General features: G+C 37.7%; 1 protein-coding gene across 1 annotated transcript; it reads left to right on the top strand.

Annotated features, from left to right (window-relative positions):
• The first annotated feature begins 2,046 nt into the window (after nt 1–2,046).
• LOC137032546 (interferon-induced protein 44-like) lies at nt 2,047–9,384 on the top strand. Its single transcript, XM_067404324.1, has 8 exons — nt 2,047–2,204; nt 5,225–5,282; nt 5,505–5,538; nt 5,866–6,073; nt 6,215–6,358; nt 6,589–6,760; nt 7,100–7,200; nt 7,841–9,384. Exons 2-8 carry the CDS (start codon nt 5,243–5,245, stop codon nt 8,009–8,011), a joined length of 870 nt encoding a protein of 289 aa, XP_067260425.1. The 5' UTR covers nt 2,047–2,204; nt 5,225–5,242; the 3' UTR covers nt 8,012–9,384.
• Nucleotides 9,385–15,160: the final 5,776 nt, after the last annotated feature.

Genomic DNA, 15,160 nt, shown 5'->3' with positions numbered 1-15,160 from the left:
CATCCTCATCCTGACTATCTGCCTAAGGTTCCTTTCTCGAACTTGCATCCGGTCACACTTGAAGCCTTCTGCCCTCCGCCATTCACAACGCCGGAGCAGGAGAGACTTCACAGACTGTGTCCAGTCCGTGCTCTTCAGACTTATGTCCACCGCACCAGCCAGTGGCGTAAGTCAGAGCAACTGTTTGTTTGTCATGGCGGCCATAACAGGGGTGCGGCCGCCACGAAACAGACCATGTCACATTGGGTGAGAGATGCTATTGCCCTTGCCTATGAGGCGCGTGGTCACACTTCGCCAACGGGCATCAGGGCTCATTCCACCAGGGGGGTTGCCTCTTCTAGAGCTTTGGCGGGGGGCGCCCCCTTACAAAATGTTTGTGATGCGGCAGGTTGGTCCTCTCCGCACACATTCATAAGGTTTTATAGTTTGGATGTTCATGTTACTCCGGGCTCTCATGTCCTTGAGTCGACATCACAAGCTAGTGTCTGAGACTCTCTGCGCTTTGTGACACACTTAACAGCCAGGTGGTCCGGACACACAGTGCGGCGGCGTGGGTATTCTCGTTCCCACAGCGCTGAATAAAGCGCAGCTTAGAGTGTAGCCTTTGAAAGGGAACGCCCCGGGTTACTTCGCTGTAACCCTGTTCCCTGAAAAGGCGGGAACGAGAAGCTGCGCTTCTTTGCCGCACTGAGATGTCCCTGGACTGCTCTTCAGACAAAATATCTGCTGATGTACAGGTGGCACATCTAATTATAGCCTCGCTCATGGCGCATTCCGATGACGTCTCGCAAGGCTATAAATATAGGTCAATTTCATTGACGTTGTTTTACACATATATTCACAGCTGGTCACGACTAAAGACGTTCCCACAGCGCTGAATAAAGCGCAGCTTCTCGTTCCCGCCTTTTCAGGGAACAGGGTTACAGCGAAGTAACCCGGGGCGTTCCGCTGTGCGTCTACGGCTATTAGATTGATAGCCTATGCTTTTTCTCAAATATCGCTTCTTACCTTTTCTGTTTTCCAACCTGCTGTTGTATACTCTACAAATAAATTATTTTCTACTGGTTTGTAGCTTATACGGCCACTCAGACCGTTGCTCGTATTTACCGGCAGGTGGATTTATATCATCAGCTGTCATACAGTAGGCTAAAGGCTACACAGCTACTCATTCAGCAATTTCCCCGATCGTATCACTTACGACGAACATTATTTATATAATTAATTAATAATAATAAAAAAAAAAAATCACAATAGGCTAGGGGATATAAAGTCGAGATACATAATATTGTCGTTTAATATGTTTTAAAAATATATAGCATGTAATCTCATATGGCATCACATCCCACATTCAAGCATTATGTTATAATTAATACTGATCGATTAAAATGATTAAACTAAGACATAATTAATTTCCAACACCACACTTTACAACTATAAGTCTTTGCATTAATGTTGCAACAGCACAACACTGTGCATAATACACACTTTATGATGATGACGACAGGAAAATACGAGTGAGTGACTGAAGTGTTTATATCCAGAAATATCAGGGTGCGAACGGTCCTGTTTCATGAATCAGAGGATCAGGCTTGTGTGATAAGGGAGCTGCCAGCTGATCATTTCCCCAGCACGTCACTAAAAACAATCTATATAGCGTACATCCCAAAGTGCATATCCAACCTAAACAGTACTGAATATTACTAATGTCACATAGACTACTATTTAGGATGTATAGTATGCACGTTGAGAAGCAGGCACTGTCTTTACAGCACATGGTGCGCGATAATGCACAGCCGCGCCAAACAAACACGAATAATTTAACCAGTTTAACCGCCATCACTTTGAATTATTTATTAAATGTAGATCTTAATGAGAGCTCTGTAGTCTCACCAATAATTCACCAAGAACGTTCAAACATTTTCATGGCATTTAATTCGTAAAACGACTTTGATTCCCGAGCTGGTTCTGAACAAGGCTATCTATCACTGCAACCGGAAAAACCTTTGCACGGCGAGGGCCATTCCGGAAGCCAAAAACCCGGAAGTGTGAAAAAGGTCTATGAAATCGAGTCACGGACATGAGTCATAGCTGGGGATTGTTGTTTGCAAAAAATCACAAGAGGAACACCAACACCCTTGTGTGAATAAACCATCAGAGAAACTCCACAGTGCTGTGAGTGTATCCCATGGTGTATCCACTGTCAGGTAGGCTATAGATTTCTTACTCGTTATTTTTTTTAAACAATTGATGTTATGTAGGCTATTTATTATTTCAGAATTCGCTTCTAATTGTTTAATGATATACATTTTGACCTGACACTGGACTCTCCTGAAATCATTATGATCAGTAGATCATGAGGGAGGCTTATTCTACCGCAAATCATCAACCCGAGTAGTTTATTCAGCGGTCATGTAGGCCTACACGCTTCTGATCGGATATAATTCTTTTGACATGTGTAGGTGTCTTTTGACATACTTAAACAGTATAAACAGCAGTTTTCCTCTCATATAACCATCCTCATTTTCTTTGTTTTAAAAAGCAGACTTGATATTTATCTATTTTGAAAACGAAACCTACTGTGCAATAAGTGAAAGTGAAAGTAAAAGTGACGGTGCTGCATATCCTTAGGGTTGCACCAGCCGTTCGTAAGTTCTTTCTTAAATTGGAACACACTAGTGGCTTAGTAACTACTAGCTAGTTTGTAACTAACTCTGTATTCGGTTGCACCATTTGTTCTCATTTGCTAGAACGTAGCTAGTAGCTCGTAAGGTCTACGTAAAGTAATGCGTAGTTGCATAATATGACGTTTACCCTCAGTGATCCTTCAAATACAGGAGCAAAAGTTGTTGAAATTCCGTGAATTTCAGTTTATCCTTCATTCTGACTTATTTTGCCTCACGTAGGTAACAGTAAAAATAAGTTCCCATTAAATATAATAGCCTACTACTTAATCATAAATGTTTTTATATGTAAATAACATTCAGAAACTGTATTTGAAACGAAATTAATAAGGATCAATAAATAAATACTGGAACAACAACAACAACAAAAACATAAGAAATTACATTTAGTGATTATGACTGATTTTATTTGACATGCACAACACGGAGTGATAGGACCGATGCACACAGCAGCGCGCTGTTTAACGGGTTCGTGTTGAAGAGTGTCTAACAAAGTAATCTTTTCACATGATGTTCTCTCTCTTAAAATTTAAGAAAGTGTAAATGTCAGCAGCATCATATAGGCTATGTGTAAAGAATGAAGTCTGTCAGGTAAAACAAGAGCTTATTGATGCAGTTCAGTCAGTCTGCTATTTTATTCCAACCGTTACTCCTGATAGGAGGCTTCCGTAAATATTTAGTGTATACGTAGAGTTACGCTTCAACTAAGTTTAATGGTGCAACACAAAAATATTTAGTAGTGCGCAAGTTGTAACTTAGTGCCCATTTACGTCAAAATTGGTCTACGTTGTAACTTGCGCACAGCTGGTGCAACTGGCTGGACCCGGAATAGACTTTTGTCCTCTGTAGTGGACATTGCATTTTAGTTATTTTCTCTAACATCATACATGTCAGTGTTGTGTCTGGACGTCCTGTAAGGAGCACATTTATGGATTTGCAGAGACACCAAATGTTCAAATGACACCTTCTTGGTCTTTAAATATGACTGAAAATGAAAATTAGAACTCTTATGGAAATATGATAATATTTTGGAATTATCATTTAAATCGGATTAATTTTCAAAGTGTTTGTCATAAACCAACATCTCAGGAAAATGTATATGGGGTTTAAATCAAAATATGACTTTCTGTTACGAAACAGGACATTGATTTCATACATGACCTCTGAGGACACCAGGACTTAAAGCGTTTATCAGGCATTTTAGGAGATACAACAAGTGAATAGGGAAAGAAATTGTATCAATATTCCTATTAATCATTAGATATTTTTATGAAAATGTTGCCAATTATTACTCCCATTATTACACTTCTTTTTTTTTTTTTTCAAAGAACACATTAATATGCTAATTAGATACAGAATGGGAAAACCGATGTATGGCTATTTTACATATTGCATAAAGTAAAATGGTATATAAATTAATTCCATTATATCTTTCATGACACAGTTGAGAATCATCTTTATACAAAGTTTGTTTAAAAACAATCCTGAAACCTAAAAATTGATTGGTGATTTAAAAAAATAAAATAAATAAATAAACAACTTAATCCTGGTGTCCACTAAAGAGGACATAGCATTACATATGAATAAAATGCAATTTTTCAAAAATGTTATTTTTTTCATTTGTTTCTTATGCTCTAAACAATATAATGACATAAAAATACTAAATTCAAAAAAAAAAAATCTGGGTCTCAGGAGGATATGCTGATGATACTGTCTTAATTTATTCCATTGTGGCCCATACATATACTGAAACAAAAGATATATATTTCGTGTTACAGGTTGTTTTTTAATGTCAGTGCTTGAAGTAAAGCTGCTCTTAATTTTCATTAATAACTGCAGTGTTAAGAAATATTATACAATGGTAATAATTTTAATTCTAGACATGTAATTAATTTCATTGTATAATAGAACTAAAACAGCTGTGGCAATCCATCTGTCATTCAAGTGGCCACGCCCTTAATTATGCATAACTTTAAGGCTTAATATAATTTAAACGGATTAGTTATAAACAAAAAAAATATCACCCCCCTCACAGTTGCCATGAAGGGCAAAATAAACTGCATAGACCAAAACTACTTTTTATACCAGATTGTAAACCTTTTTTTTTTTTTTTTTTTTTTTTCTGCTGTAAAGCTGGCATTTTAACATGGGGAGATACAGATTTGACTCCCTTTTGGAGTCTATCTCCAGCGGCCAGTCAAGGAATTGCAGTTTTAAGCAGTGTTGGGCACGTTACTTTAAAAAAGTAATTAGTAATTAGTAATTAGTCAAGAGAGGCAGCGGGAGGTTGGAGACTTATTTTTACATCTTTTTACATCAGACTTATTTTATATCTTGTAAGAAGGGGCATAATGGGTGCTCTTTAAAACTTCAGTGACCAAGTCGTTTCACGTAGTGGCACAGAGGCCATTCCTGAATTTAGATGGGAGGGAAGGAGACATTAGGAGGGACTGAGATAAAGCAATAAAAACCACGGTGGCAAACGTTATTTATTTATTTTTCAGATTTAATAATATTCTGCTAACCAATATTTTATCTTCCAGGACAAAGACGTTGTTAAGATGGGATCCAGTAATTCTTCACCACCTGCTCCTACTCCAGGTAAATTATTATATTATTATTATTTTTTCAGTGAAATAAAAATTACGGTTATATATTATACTGAAAAAAATAATTAATGTCCACACACTGAAATTAATTCTTCCAAGAAGTTTTATTTTTATAACAGTGACTAGTGTTATTAATAGTTATTTAACAGTAAGTGACTAAGTAAATAAATAAATAAAAATTGAAAATGACAAAAAATTATTTTTGGTCAAGCAGAGTATGACAGGCCATGGAGATCAATAAACTGGAGGTAAGCTCTGAAAAATATCTTTTTCTCTCTTGCCAGAACATGCTTTATCCGTTAACTCTTACATTTGATCTCTGAAATATTCTCATTGGTCAATTGCAGCCCAAACTGAAGTCAAATGTTTTTCCACTATAGCCAGTAAAGTGTATACATGCCAGTTTCTGGTTTCTTATCAAATTTTCTTCTTGCATTTTTAGTGTTATACAAACACTTAATTGATTTGAAATTCTTGGAATATTTAAAAAAAACATTTTGTATCTCGTATCTTGCATTTTATACTTAGTTATGCTCACAGAATCCCTGACCACCCTCTTTATACTCCCTTTCTAGTGAAGATGGACGAAAACTTTTGAAAACAGTAACCAGCTTCCAACCCGGCAACCCAGAAGTCAACCCTCTCCGGATTCTTCTGCATGGACCAGTAGGTGCTGGAAAATCAAGCTTCTTCAACTCTGTGAATAGTGCTCTCCAGGGGAAAATCACTACCAGAGCCCTGGCAAATTCAACATTAAATGATGATAAAACGTTCACTGTGCAGGTATAAGCTTAAATGTTAAATGAATATATTAGATACATGTATTATATATTTATATGAAAGCCATATTAAGAAGTACTGCTGTAATTTCCATGACAGGAATGAAATCACTTTCATTTGTTATTAAATCTTTTTTTTTCTCAGTGCAAAACATACAAAGTGAAGAACAGGACTGGCTCCTTCCTTCCTTTCGCGTTCACTGACATCGCCGGTATGGACAAAAAATTTGGAATAAAGACTGATGACATTAAAAAGTTATTAAATGGTCACATCAACGATGGTTATACTGTAAGTGCATTTAATACAAACTTCAGATTTCTCATTCAAGCACTGTATCATAAAGTCCTTTTGCATAATGGAAAACTGAATCAGTGCAAAAGAGTTTCATGCATGTGATACTACATTTTAAGTTGTCTAACTAGTCTACAGGTCAATTTTTTGTTTTAGTTCTATTGTTGTTGTTGATTTTCATCATGCAAAACATTCATGTAGTTTATTTAGTTTTTCTGTTTCTTCAGTTTAACTCAGCAAAACCAATTAATGAAGAAGACCCAAAGTACAACAACAATCCCTTTCTGAAAGACAAGATTCACTGTCTGGTGGCTGTTCTTCCTGCTAACACTGTTTCTATGATTAATGAGGAAATTATTTGGCAAATGAGAGAAGTTCGGGAGAAAGCACGAGACTTGGGTAAGTCATAGAATAACTAAATATGGTTATTCTCAAAAATACCATATTTGTGCACACGTTTCCCTGGCTCTTAAAATATGAAATATATAAAAAATATTTGTAATAGTTCTGTATGAGTCCCATTTGATTTGTTGGATCTCAATATCATATAGCCAATCTTAAGAAAAACTCACATGTGCAGAAAATGTACTACTCAGAGATTGATGAATAACTATAACAAAACACACAATGACCATTAAAGAAGCTATACACACAATCTTAAAAGCATAATTTGTGTAAATACAGTTTATTTTGTATTGTGGAATATACAGTATGTAATTCTTGTTCATTGTACCACAGGCATTCCTCAAGTCATAGTCATGACTAAGGTGGATGAAGTGTGTCCACTAGTTAAAAACAACCTTCAGAAGATCTACACAAGCAAAAAAATAAAACAGAAGGTACTGGGATTTATTTTTGCGACAAAGTAATACACTGAAAAAAACAATTTGGAGCAACTTACAGTAAAAATACCTAATTAAATACCTGTTAAGGGCTTTTTTTTTTTTTTTAATTATATATATTTTTTGGTTTAAACTTTAGTACAAAATATTTATTATACAGAACATAATCAGTATTTCTTTAGACACAAGCCAAAATGTTACTGTTATAATCTCAGCTCTGAGACTTGGCTGAAGATCCAAATGCTGTTTTTATGGAGGTAAACCAAACAGTAGTCTAAAGCAGGCAAAGGTCCCAACATAGAGAGATTAAGATAATTCAAGTAAAATACCAACAACCAGGTAGAAGACAAGAACACAGCTCAGTATATGTTCACTCTAGTGTCAAGCAAAAATACTATTTGAACAATTGTTACCCCTTTGGGGAGGGTTTTTTCTTTAGACAAAAAAAATAAAAATAATTGATTACCAATATAAATATGCATTTTAAACAAATGACAGCCGTCTCACTCTTTCAGTGTATGCACATTACAGTTTCTTGTACTTTCCTATTGTTTTTATCATCTACATAGTATTTAGCAAAAAGATCATTTTTTTTTTTTTTTTTTTTTTTTTTTTTTAAATTAATTGTCTTTTGCAGATGGAGGAGTGTTCTAACAAACTGGGAGTTCCTGTGAGCTGCATTTATCCTGTGCAAAACTACCATGAGGAAAATAATACAAACACAACAGCAGATATTCTGATTTTAGATGCACTGAAAAATATTGTCAACTTTGCCAATGACTATGTGGAGGACCAAGTGGACAGTTAAAATCAGAGGTTCGCAGAGTATCCAAAAACTGTACTCAAGTAAACGTACAAGTAGCTACTTCTAGAAATATTTGCTCAAAGTAAAAGTGAAAGTAATAATTGTGTACTGCTACGTTTGAAAGATGAAAGAGAGAAAACTCTTTAGCCTACATGTGCTTGCGCTCATAACCGCTGGACTGACCACAAACAATCCTCAAATGCAAATTGACAGATGCATATGCAGATTTTCTTTTAAATGACTGTATAGGTCCAGCTGCCACTTCATTCAAGCTTCTGAGTGAGAAACCGCTTCAGACGATTCAGTGCATGCAGGGAACTGAACAAATCATTCAAACTGATTCGCAAACCAATTTAAACCGTTTTGCCAACATGTTTGATCAACCCTGCATCCCAACGTGCATACTATCCACCCTATCTGCCCTAAATAGTATTGGAAATTACTAATGTCACATACTATTTAGGATGGATATGCACATTGAGATGCAGACCAAGACTTTTAACAGAATAGACTCAAATCATTTGTGAATGGGGCATCGTTCATGAAAAAAGGGACAGCGCACTTGGAATAAACTACACATTTCTTAACATGTAGCCTTCAGTATTGCATTACTGTATACTATGTTTTGAGCTCAATAAACCTTTTAATGTGATGTCTTGGACGGACCCCTGTCTCCATCATCTTGTTCCTCATCACCTCTCTTTGTGTTTCATACCTACTACATCTCAAGACTACATGCTCTACTACTGACTCCTCTTCTTGGCTACTCAAGCTGAAGTAAAAGTACACATTTAAATCTACTCTTAAAAGTACAAATAACTTAAGTATATAATGAAGTAAATGTACTCTATATGAAACTTTACATATAGTAGCCTACCATATAGTCTATTCCATTCTGTTGGTATATATTTGCATGACATCTCTGATATCAATCTGTAGATAAAGGCAATTACATAATCACACAGGATAATCAGTGTTAGCCAATAATCAGGGTATACTGCATGTATAAGGCCTAATCTATATTAGGCTATAATCATTTATAATCATATCCTTCAGTGTTACACTCAACCTGTTATTTTTGGAGGCAGGACATTCACAACTTTTACATTGATAATATCAGTAAAGATGTGTGCAGGCCTATGTGCAGTAGTTTTTTGAGATTTCCTATATCTGTGGGTGAGATTTGCTTTTAAAGGGATGGTTCACCCAAAAATGAAAATTCTGTCATCAGAACCAAACAGATTTTGTCCTCGAAAAAAAAAAAAAGAAATATATGGTAGTCAAAGGGGGGCGAGATATGCTTGGTTACAAACATTCTTCCAAATACCTTCCTCTTGGTGTACAGAACAAAGAAATTTATACAGGTTTGGAAACTTGAGGGGTAGTAAATGATGAGAGAATTTTCATTTTTGGGTAAACTATTGCTTTAAACCTTCTTTTATACATGTATTTTAAGTAAGCTGTTTGGACAGAAATCCCTGTTATTTAAACCTAAATAAATATATGTTACCTAAATAAATGAAAAATATTAAATGTTGGCAACGTAGTTTTTTGTTTATTCTAGGCTGATGCAACATAATGAATGTTTTGAATCCTTCAAGGCATTTATGCAGTCATGATCAAAAATAGTCGCAGTTTTAATTACGTAGTGGAGGGGAAGGGGCTGTCAGACTCTGATGTTAAATAACAAAATAACCTTATACAATTCACACACTACATGGATGAGTACATAGTGCATAAGTAAATAGTGGATAGTGTGTCATTTGGGATGCAACATATGAGTTTGTTTTTCTTAAGTCACATGTTCTCTTGTGTTCAGTTTTTGTTCACAGTTTTATGGAGTTTTGAGTTAGTGTTTAAATAAAGAAAGCTGCTGCAAGATCCTGATTATATTAATTTGTGCTGCATCCAGCATCTGTGACAGTCGTAATTATGAGATTCCAACATGTGATTCCAACTTGTAAGCTCATAATTATGATATGGCATAAATAGGACTTTTAAGCTAATTGTTAACGAAGCAAATATGTTTTGCACCATAATTGTTTTAATACATTGTGGTGCTTAAGAGTGGTATCTGTTCTGTAAAGTTTTTTGGCTTGTGATTATTGATCATAATGTTGAATGTTGAATGTGAAAGTCATTTGCGGACATATATCCTACAGGTAAGTGCCTGTGGAAGTAAGGACAGGTGTGATGGGCATCTTGAAACCCGCTGACACAGAATGGGATGAGGCAAAATCCACAGATGAGTCTGTAAAACAATGTAATGAAGACAGAGACACAATAAGAAATGACAGATGTGACTTTTTTAAAGAGACTTCCACAGTTAGACATGCTAAATAAATGTATTTATTAACACTTATTTAACTGAAAAACAAATTCCTGGTTTATTTCAAGATGCAGCAAAAATTGGCTATCATAATTAGACTGAAGGGTGTTGTATTTGTGGTTTTCTTATTAATATCTCATGACTGCCACTTTTCTTACTATGTTGCTTACCAGAAGTGTACCCGTGATACTCTCCAAAAAGGTCATGATGCCCAGTGATTTCTTGTTTATCAAGATGAAATTCAAACTTTATTTTGAAAATAAAATATAAGGTAAAAACCATAACTTGATGAGATATTAATAATGAAAAATTGAATTACAGTATTGGTTACCTGTGAACCTTAATGTAAAGTGGAAAGCTGTGAACCATTTATTAATGAGTTATGAACATTAATAACCTGTGAAAGTGAACCTTAATGTAAAGTGAACACATATGAATCATTTATTCATGAGTTATAAACATTAATAACCAGTGAAAGTGAACCTTATGTTAAAGTGAACACTTGTGAATCATTTATTCATGAGTTATAAACATTAATAACCAGTGAAAGCAAACTTTAATGTAAAGTGAACACATGTGAACCATTTATTAATGAGTTATAAACACTAATAGCCTATGAAAGCGAACCTTAATGTAAAGTGGAAACCTGTGAACCATATATTAATGAGTTATAAACAGTAAGGAACAGTAGGTAAGATCTGTTTATGTTTCAGGTGTTTTTGATCAGGGTTGGAGCTAAACCCTGCCACTGCTGTGTACAGTGGGTCCAGAGGCCTGGAGGGCTTATAAGTTTCTTCACTAGGGGCCCCGGTCCTGGAACAAGATGTCTACTGGCCCTCCCACCACCCACAACCCACCTCTCACTCATCACTCCAGAATTCACAATAAAGAAATGACCAGTACATGGAGCCCAGTTTACCTTGAAACACCATTCATTGTCAATACTGTGGATTATCCTTTTTTATACCATAAACAGGCAACACGACTCAGGAGTTACATACTTTTCAAAATGCAGTAAAGAACAGCATGAGCAAAATGTAACTTAATTTTCTTTTTTAAACATTTTATGATATTGTGTGACACACTGTGTGTGTTTCACTGACAGCAAGCGTGCAGAAAAATGCTCTTTTTATATAGACCCCTTAATCGCCTACGTCACTGTGACGTCACCGCTCTTGCTGGAGGCAAAACATAAGGAAGAACTCATAGCAGGCGCGCTAAAAGTTTAAGGTTTTTACTTTAAAATGTCGTCTTGTTGTGTTTTTGGCTGCCAGAACAGCACTTCTAGTTTAAAACTAAAGTTTTACCAGATCCCGGCAGACATTCCTTCACAGAAATCAAGAAGATAATTGTGGTTGAATGCAATACGGCGTACAGACTGGACGGAGACGATCATAAATAATGCTCGTGTTTGCAGTGCACACTTCATATCAGGTAAAATAATCGATGCATAAGTAATGGTGTGTTGGTTTTATCTAGTACAAATCAGCAAGTTTCTGTTTTATAGGTGAAAGGTCGCCAACCTTCAGTGCACTAGCTAGCTTAAATGTTAAACAAACATACAGCGATGCTTGTGCCATCCCTTGAATGGTCTCTTAAAATAATCCACATTGCTAGCCATAATCATAGTTAGCCCAGCGTTAGGTTACATTAGACAAGCCTTGACAAAATTCCCTGAACCACCCGAAAATAATTCATATGTTGTCTAGGAAATATCCAAAACTTAAGTTAATTTACAAAAATAGCTGTCATGGTCCCGCAGAGTCAGTGACTGTACATATTCGGACAGTTCTGAACCTTCTTCTGCATCCATGTTTAATAAATCCCTCCTAAAACATGCTAGCTTACGCTAGTCAACATTGAGTCCAGCGCCTCTTTTTTGCCTCCAGCTAAGCCCCACCCACCAGGAAACGTTGCAATGTTTTCACACCTCGTTGCCTGCCGGGGCGGCGCCGCCATTTTGACAGGATCGCCCTCTATTACTCGTACTGAAATTAATACAGATTCTTGCTTACCTTTTGTTTTGTTTCTGCCATTAAGTGGAAAGTTAACATTTTTAATGGTATCGTTTGCAGGGAATAGAAGCTATTTTATCGCATAGCATGATCATTTTATTTATTTAAATTTTTTTCACTAAAGTTTTGTAGAATTTCGTTTACAATGTTGATCTGTTTACCGTGTCACACACTAAACGTTCACCGCTGCTTCAGCCATCGTATGAATATCCGAATAAATCTATGTGATCAACACACTGAGAAAGTCGATTCATTTATTTGTTGGAAACATTTAAATGATGCTTAAACGAGCATATTATAGGCCTACAACCTGTCGTTGTAATTTCCCTTTTCCATGATCACAGATGAGGAGAATCAGAGATTATGGGTCAAATTCAGCGGACAGACGGACACAAACATACTGTATTTTTATATTTATTTAACAAACGATAACCCAACTAAGCAATTTCCTACCTTTATAAAACCGTTATGAAGAAAATGCATAAAATGCTTGCATTTTAAGTGATACTGAAAGTTTATATTTTGGTCTCATCCGTTTTTCTGCATGTGCTTTATTTGTAAAAAGAATTTGGTCTCTTTAATATCAGTCTAAGTGCATTAAGCATTTTCTTGAGAGGACATGAGAGGAAACCGTTTAAGATATAAACGTGTTGCGTTCATATTTTGGGCTCATTTGCGTATCTCCACACAGTATGCTTTAATAAATATGTACAGAATTGTTTGTTTGTCACATGAAGTGTTTTTCTTGTTAAGCATTTGAATGTCCCCGTCAAGTTCTGCTAATTCACGAGCGCAGTGAGAGTCAGACTTGCAAATGAATGTTAATTATTAAACCAAACGAAATCAAAATGTTCAAAAACACTTAGCAATGTCATTCTTTTATTGAGTGATAAGCAGTGGGTTTAATCAGTGCCATTGATAATATATTTGCCATCCGGCGTCTTCTCGTCATCTCCTCGACCTGCTTTTCCTTGGTGTTTTTACACGTAGAAAAGGCGAAAAAATGTTTTTCACTGTCTTGTTTTCTCTCAGAACGATGATCTGAGTTACTATCACAATTATCGATGCAGCATTAATGACATACAATGGTAACATTTTTCACAATCATGACAGAAAACAAATTACTGCACTAAACTCAAAAGCCTGCGCGATCCTGTCAAGATGGCGGATAAACAAAGAAGTTACCCAGAACTCAATGCGGCGTGATGTCAGATTCGTATTCTCTATAGACTACTATTTTTGTTTTTACAGTTTTTGCACTATTGTTTATTCATTTTACGTACTCTCTTTACGTTTTGTATATTATGTGTAACTTTTCATTTTGTACACTTGCGAATCCCGTTTGTATTTTGGGTTTCAGCTATAGTCATATCGACTGAAGCGACAACACTGAGCCGCAGCCTAGTGGCACGGCAAGTAACGCAGTACTCGATCCGTATCTCAGGGAACCGAGGTTACGTTAGTAACCGAGTAAGTTCCCTTTCGATACTTCACTCGTACTGCGTATGGGGGAACTAATTCAACCACGCCGTGCCACTGCTGGGGAACGACTGGACTTGACCGGACACCGCGAGGGGACCGAGTGTCAAGTGGGAAGGCCGAAGCCACCGTCACCCTTGTGCACTACGAGGGAAAAACTCGTTTCTTTGCATAAAACGCAGAACTATAATGGCCGTGTATTTACGCAGAGAGGACCCGAGCCTGTAGGGTCGGAACGTCCAATTGATAAAATTTGGCAAAAGTGGACGGCGAGGACCAGCCGGCCGCCTCACAAATGTCTTTAATGGAAATTCCACTGGACCAGGCCCAAGATGAGGCCATACCCCTAATGGAGTGGGCTCTCACTCCTATGGGGCACGGGGTGCCTACCGAGGAATAACAGAGCGTAATAGCGTCGACAATCCAACGCGAAAGACGTTGCTTTGAGACCGGAAACCCTTTGGTGCGGCCGCCAAAGCAAACAAAGATCTGATCAGACTGCCGGAAGGGTTGTGATCGCTCGATGTAAATGCGCAGTGCCCTGACAGGGCAAAGTAATTCCTGCTCCTGATCGCCCGTCATAGGGGGAAACGCGGAGAGCGAAATAACCTGCGACCTGAAAGGTGTAGAAAGCACCTTAGGAGCGTAGCCCACCTTAGGTTTCAGCACGACTCTAGAGTCGTCTGGCCCGAACTCAAGGCATGCAGGGCTAACAGAAAGGGCCTGCAAATCGCCAACACGCTTGATCGACGCCAGTGCAAGAAGCAGGGCGGTTTTTAGTGTCAGGGGCCTAAGGTCTGCTAGGCGCAGTGGATCAAAGGGCGGGCCCTTTAGAGCTCTGAGGACCAAAGAGAGGTCCCAGGAAGGAACCGTAGGGGTCCGTGGTGGATGCAACCACCTTAGAAACCTCACAACAAGGTTGTTCCGTCCTACTGACTGGCCAGCAATAGGAGCGTGAAACGCTGCGATGGCTGCTATATAAACCTTGAGCGTGGAGGGGGCTCGCCCCGCGTCCAGGTGTTCTTGGAGGAAGGACAGTATAGCGGCTACGTCGCATTCCTCTGGGTCTATGCTGCGTGTAGAACACCAGTCAACAAAGACCGCCCATTTTTGAGCGTAGAAGCGTCTAGTGGATGGGGCTCTAGCTTGTGAAATGGTATTTAGCACGTTCTCGGGGATGTCAGATGGCTCCCATCGAGGGACCACAGGTGCAGAGCCCACAGCTCCGGCCGTGGGTGCCAGATTGTTCTGTTCGCCTGAGAGAGAAGGTTTCGTCTCAGGGGAATCGGCCAGGGGGCTTTCGTGGAAAGCCTGAATAGCTCCGAGGTC

The sequence above is a fragment of the Chanodichthys erythropterus genome, chromosome 12 (genome assembly GCF_024489055.1).
Source record: "Chanodichthys erythropterus isolate Z2021 chromosome 12, ASM2448905v1, whole genome shotgun sequence".
Classification (NCBI taxonomy): Eukaryota; Metazoa; Chordata; class Actinopteri; order Cypriniformes; family Xenocyprididae; genus Chanodichthys; species Chanodichthys erythropterus.
This window is presented reverse-complemented; position numbering and strand designations above follow the sequence as displayed.

Coding starts and splice junctions, on each gene's coding strand:
- LOC137032546 (XM_067404324.1), top strand. CDS start 5,243: ATGGGATCCAGTAATTCTTCACCACCTGCTCCTACTCCAG. Junction 6,074..6,214: donor ATAAAACGTTCACTGTGCAG/GTATAAGCTTAA, acceptor TTTTTTTCTCAG/TGCAAAACATACAAAGTGAA. Junction 6,761..7,099: donor GGAGAAAGCACGAGACTTGG/GTAAGTCATAGA, acceptor ATTGTACCACAG/GCATTCCTCAAGTCATAGTC.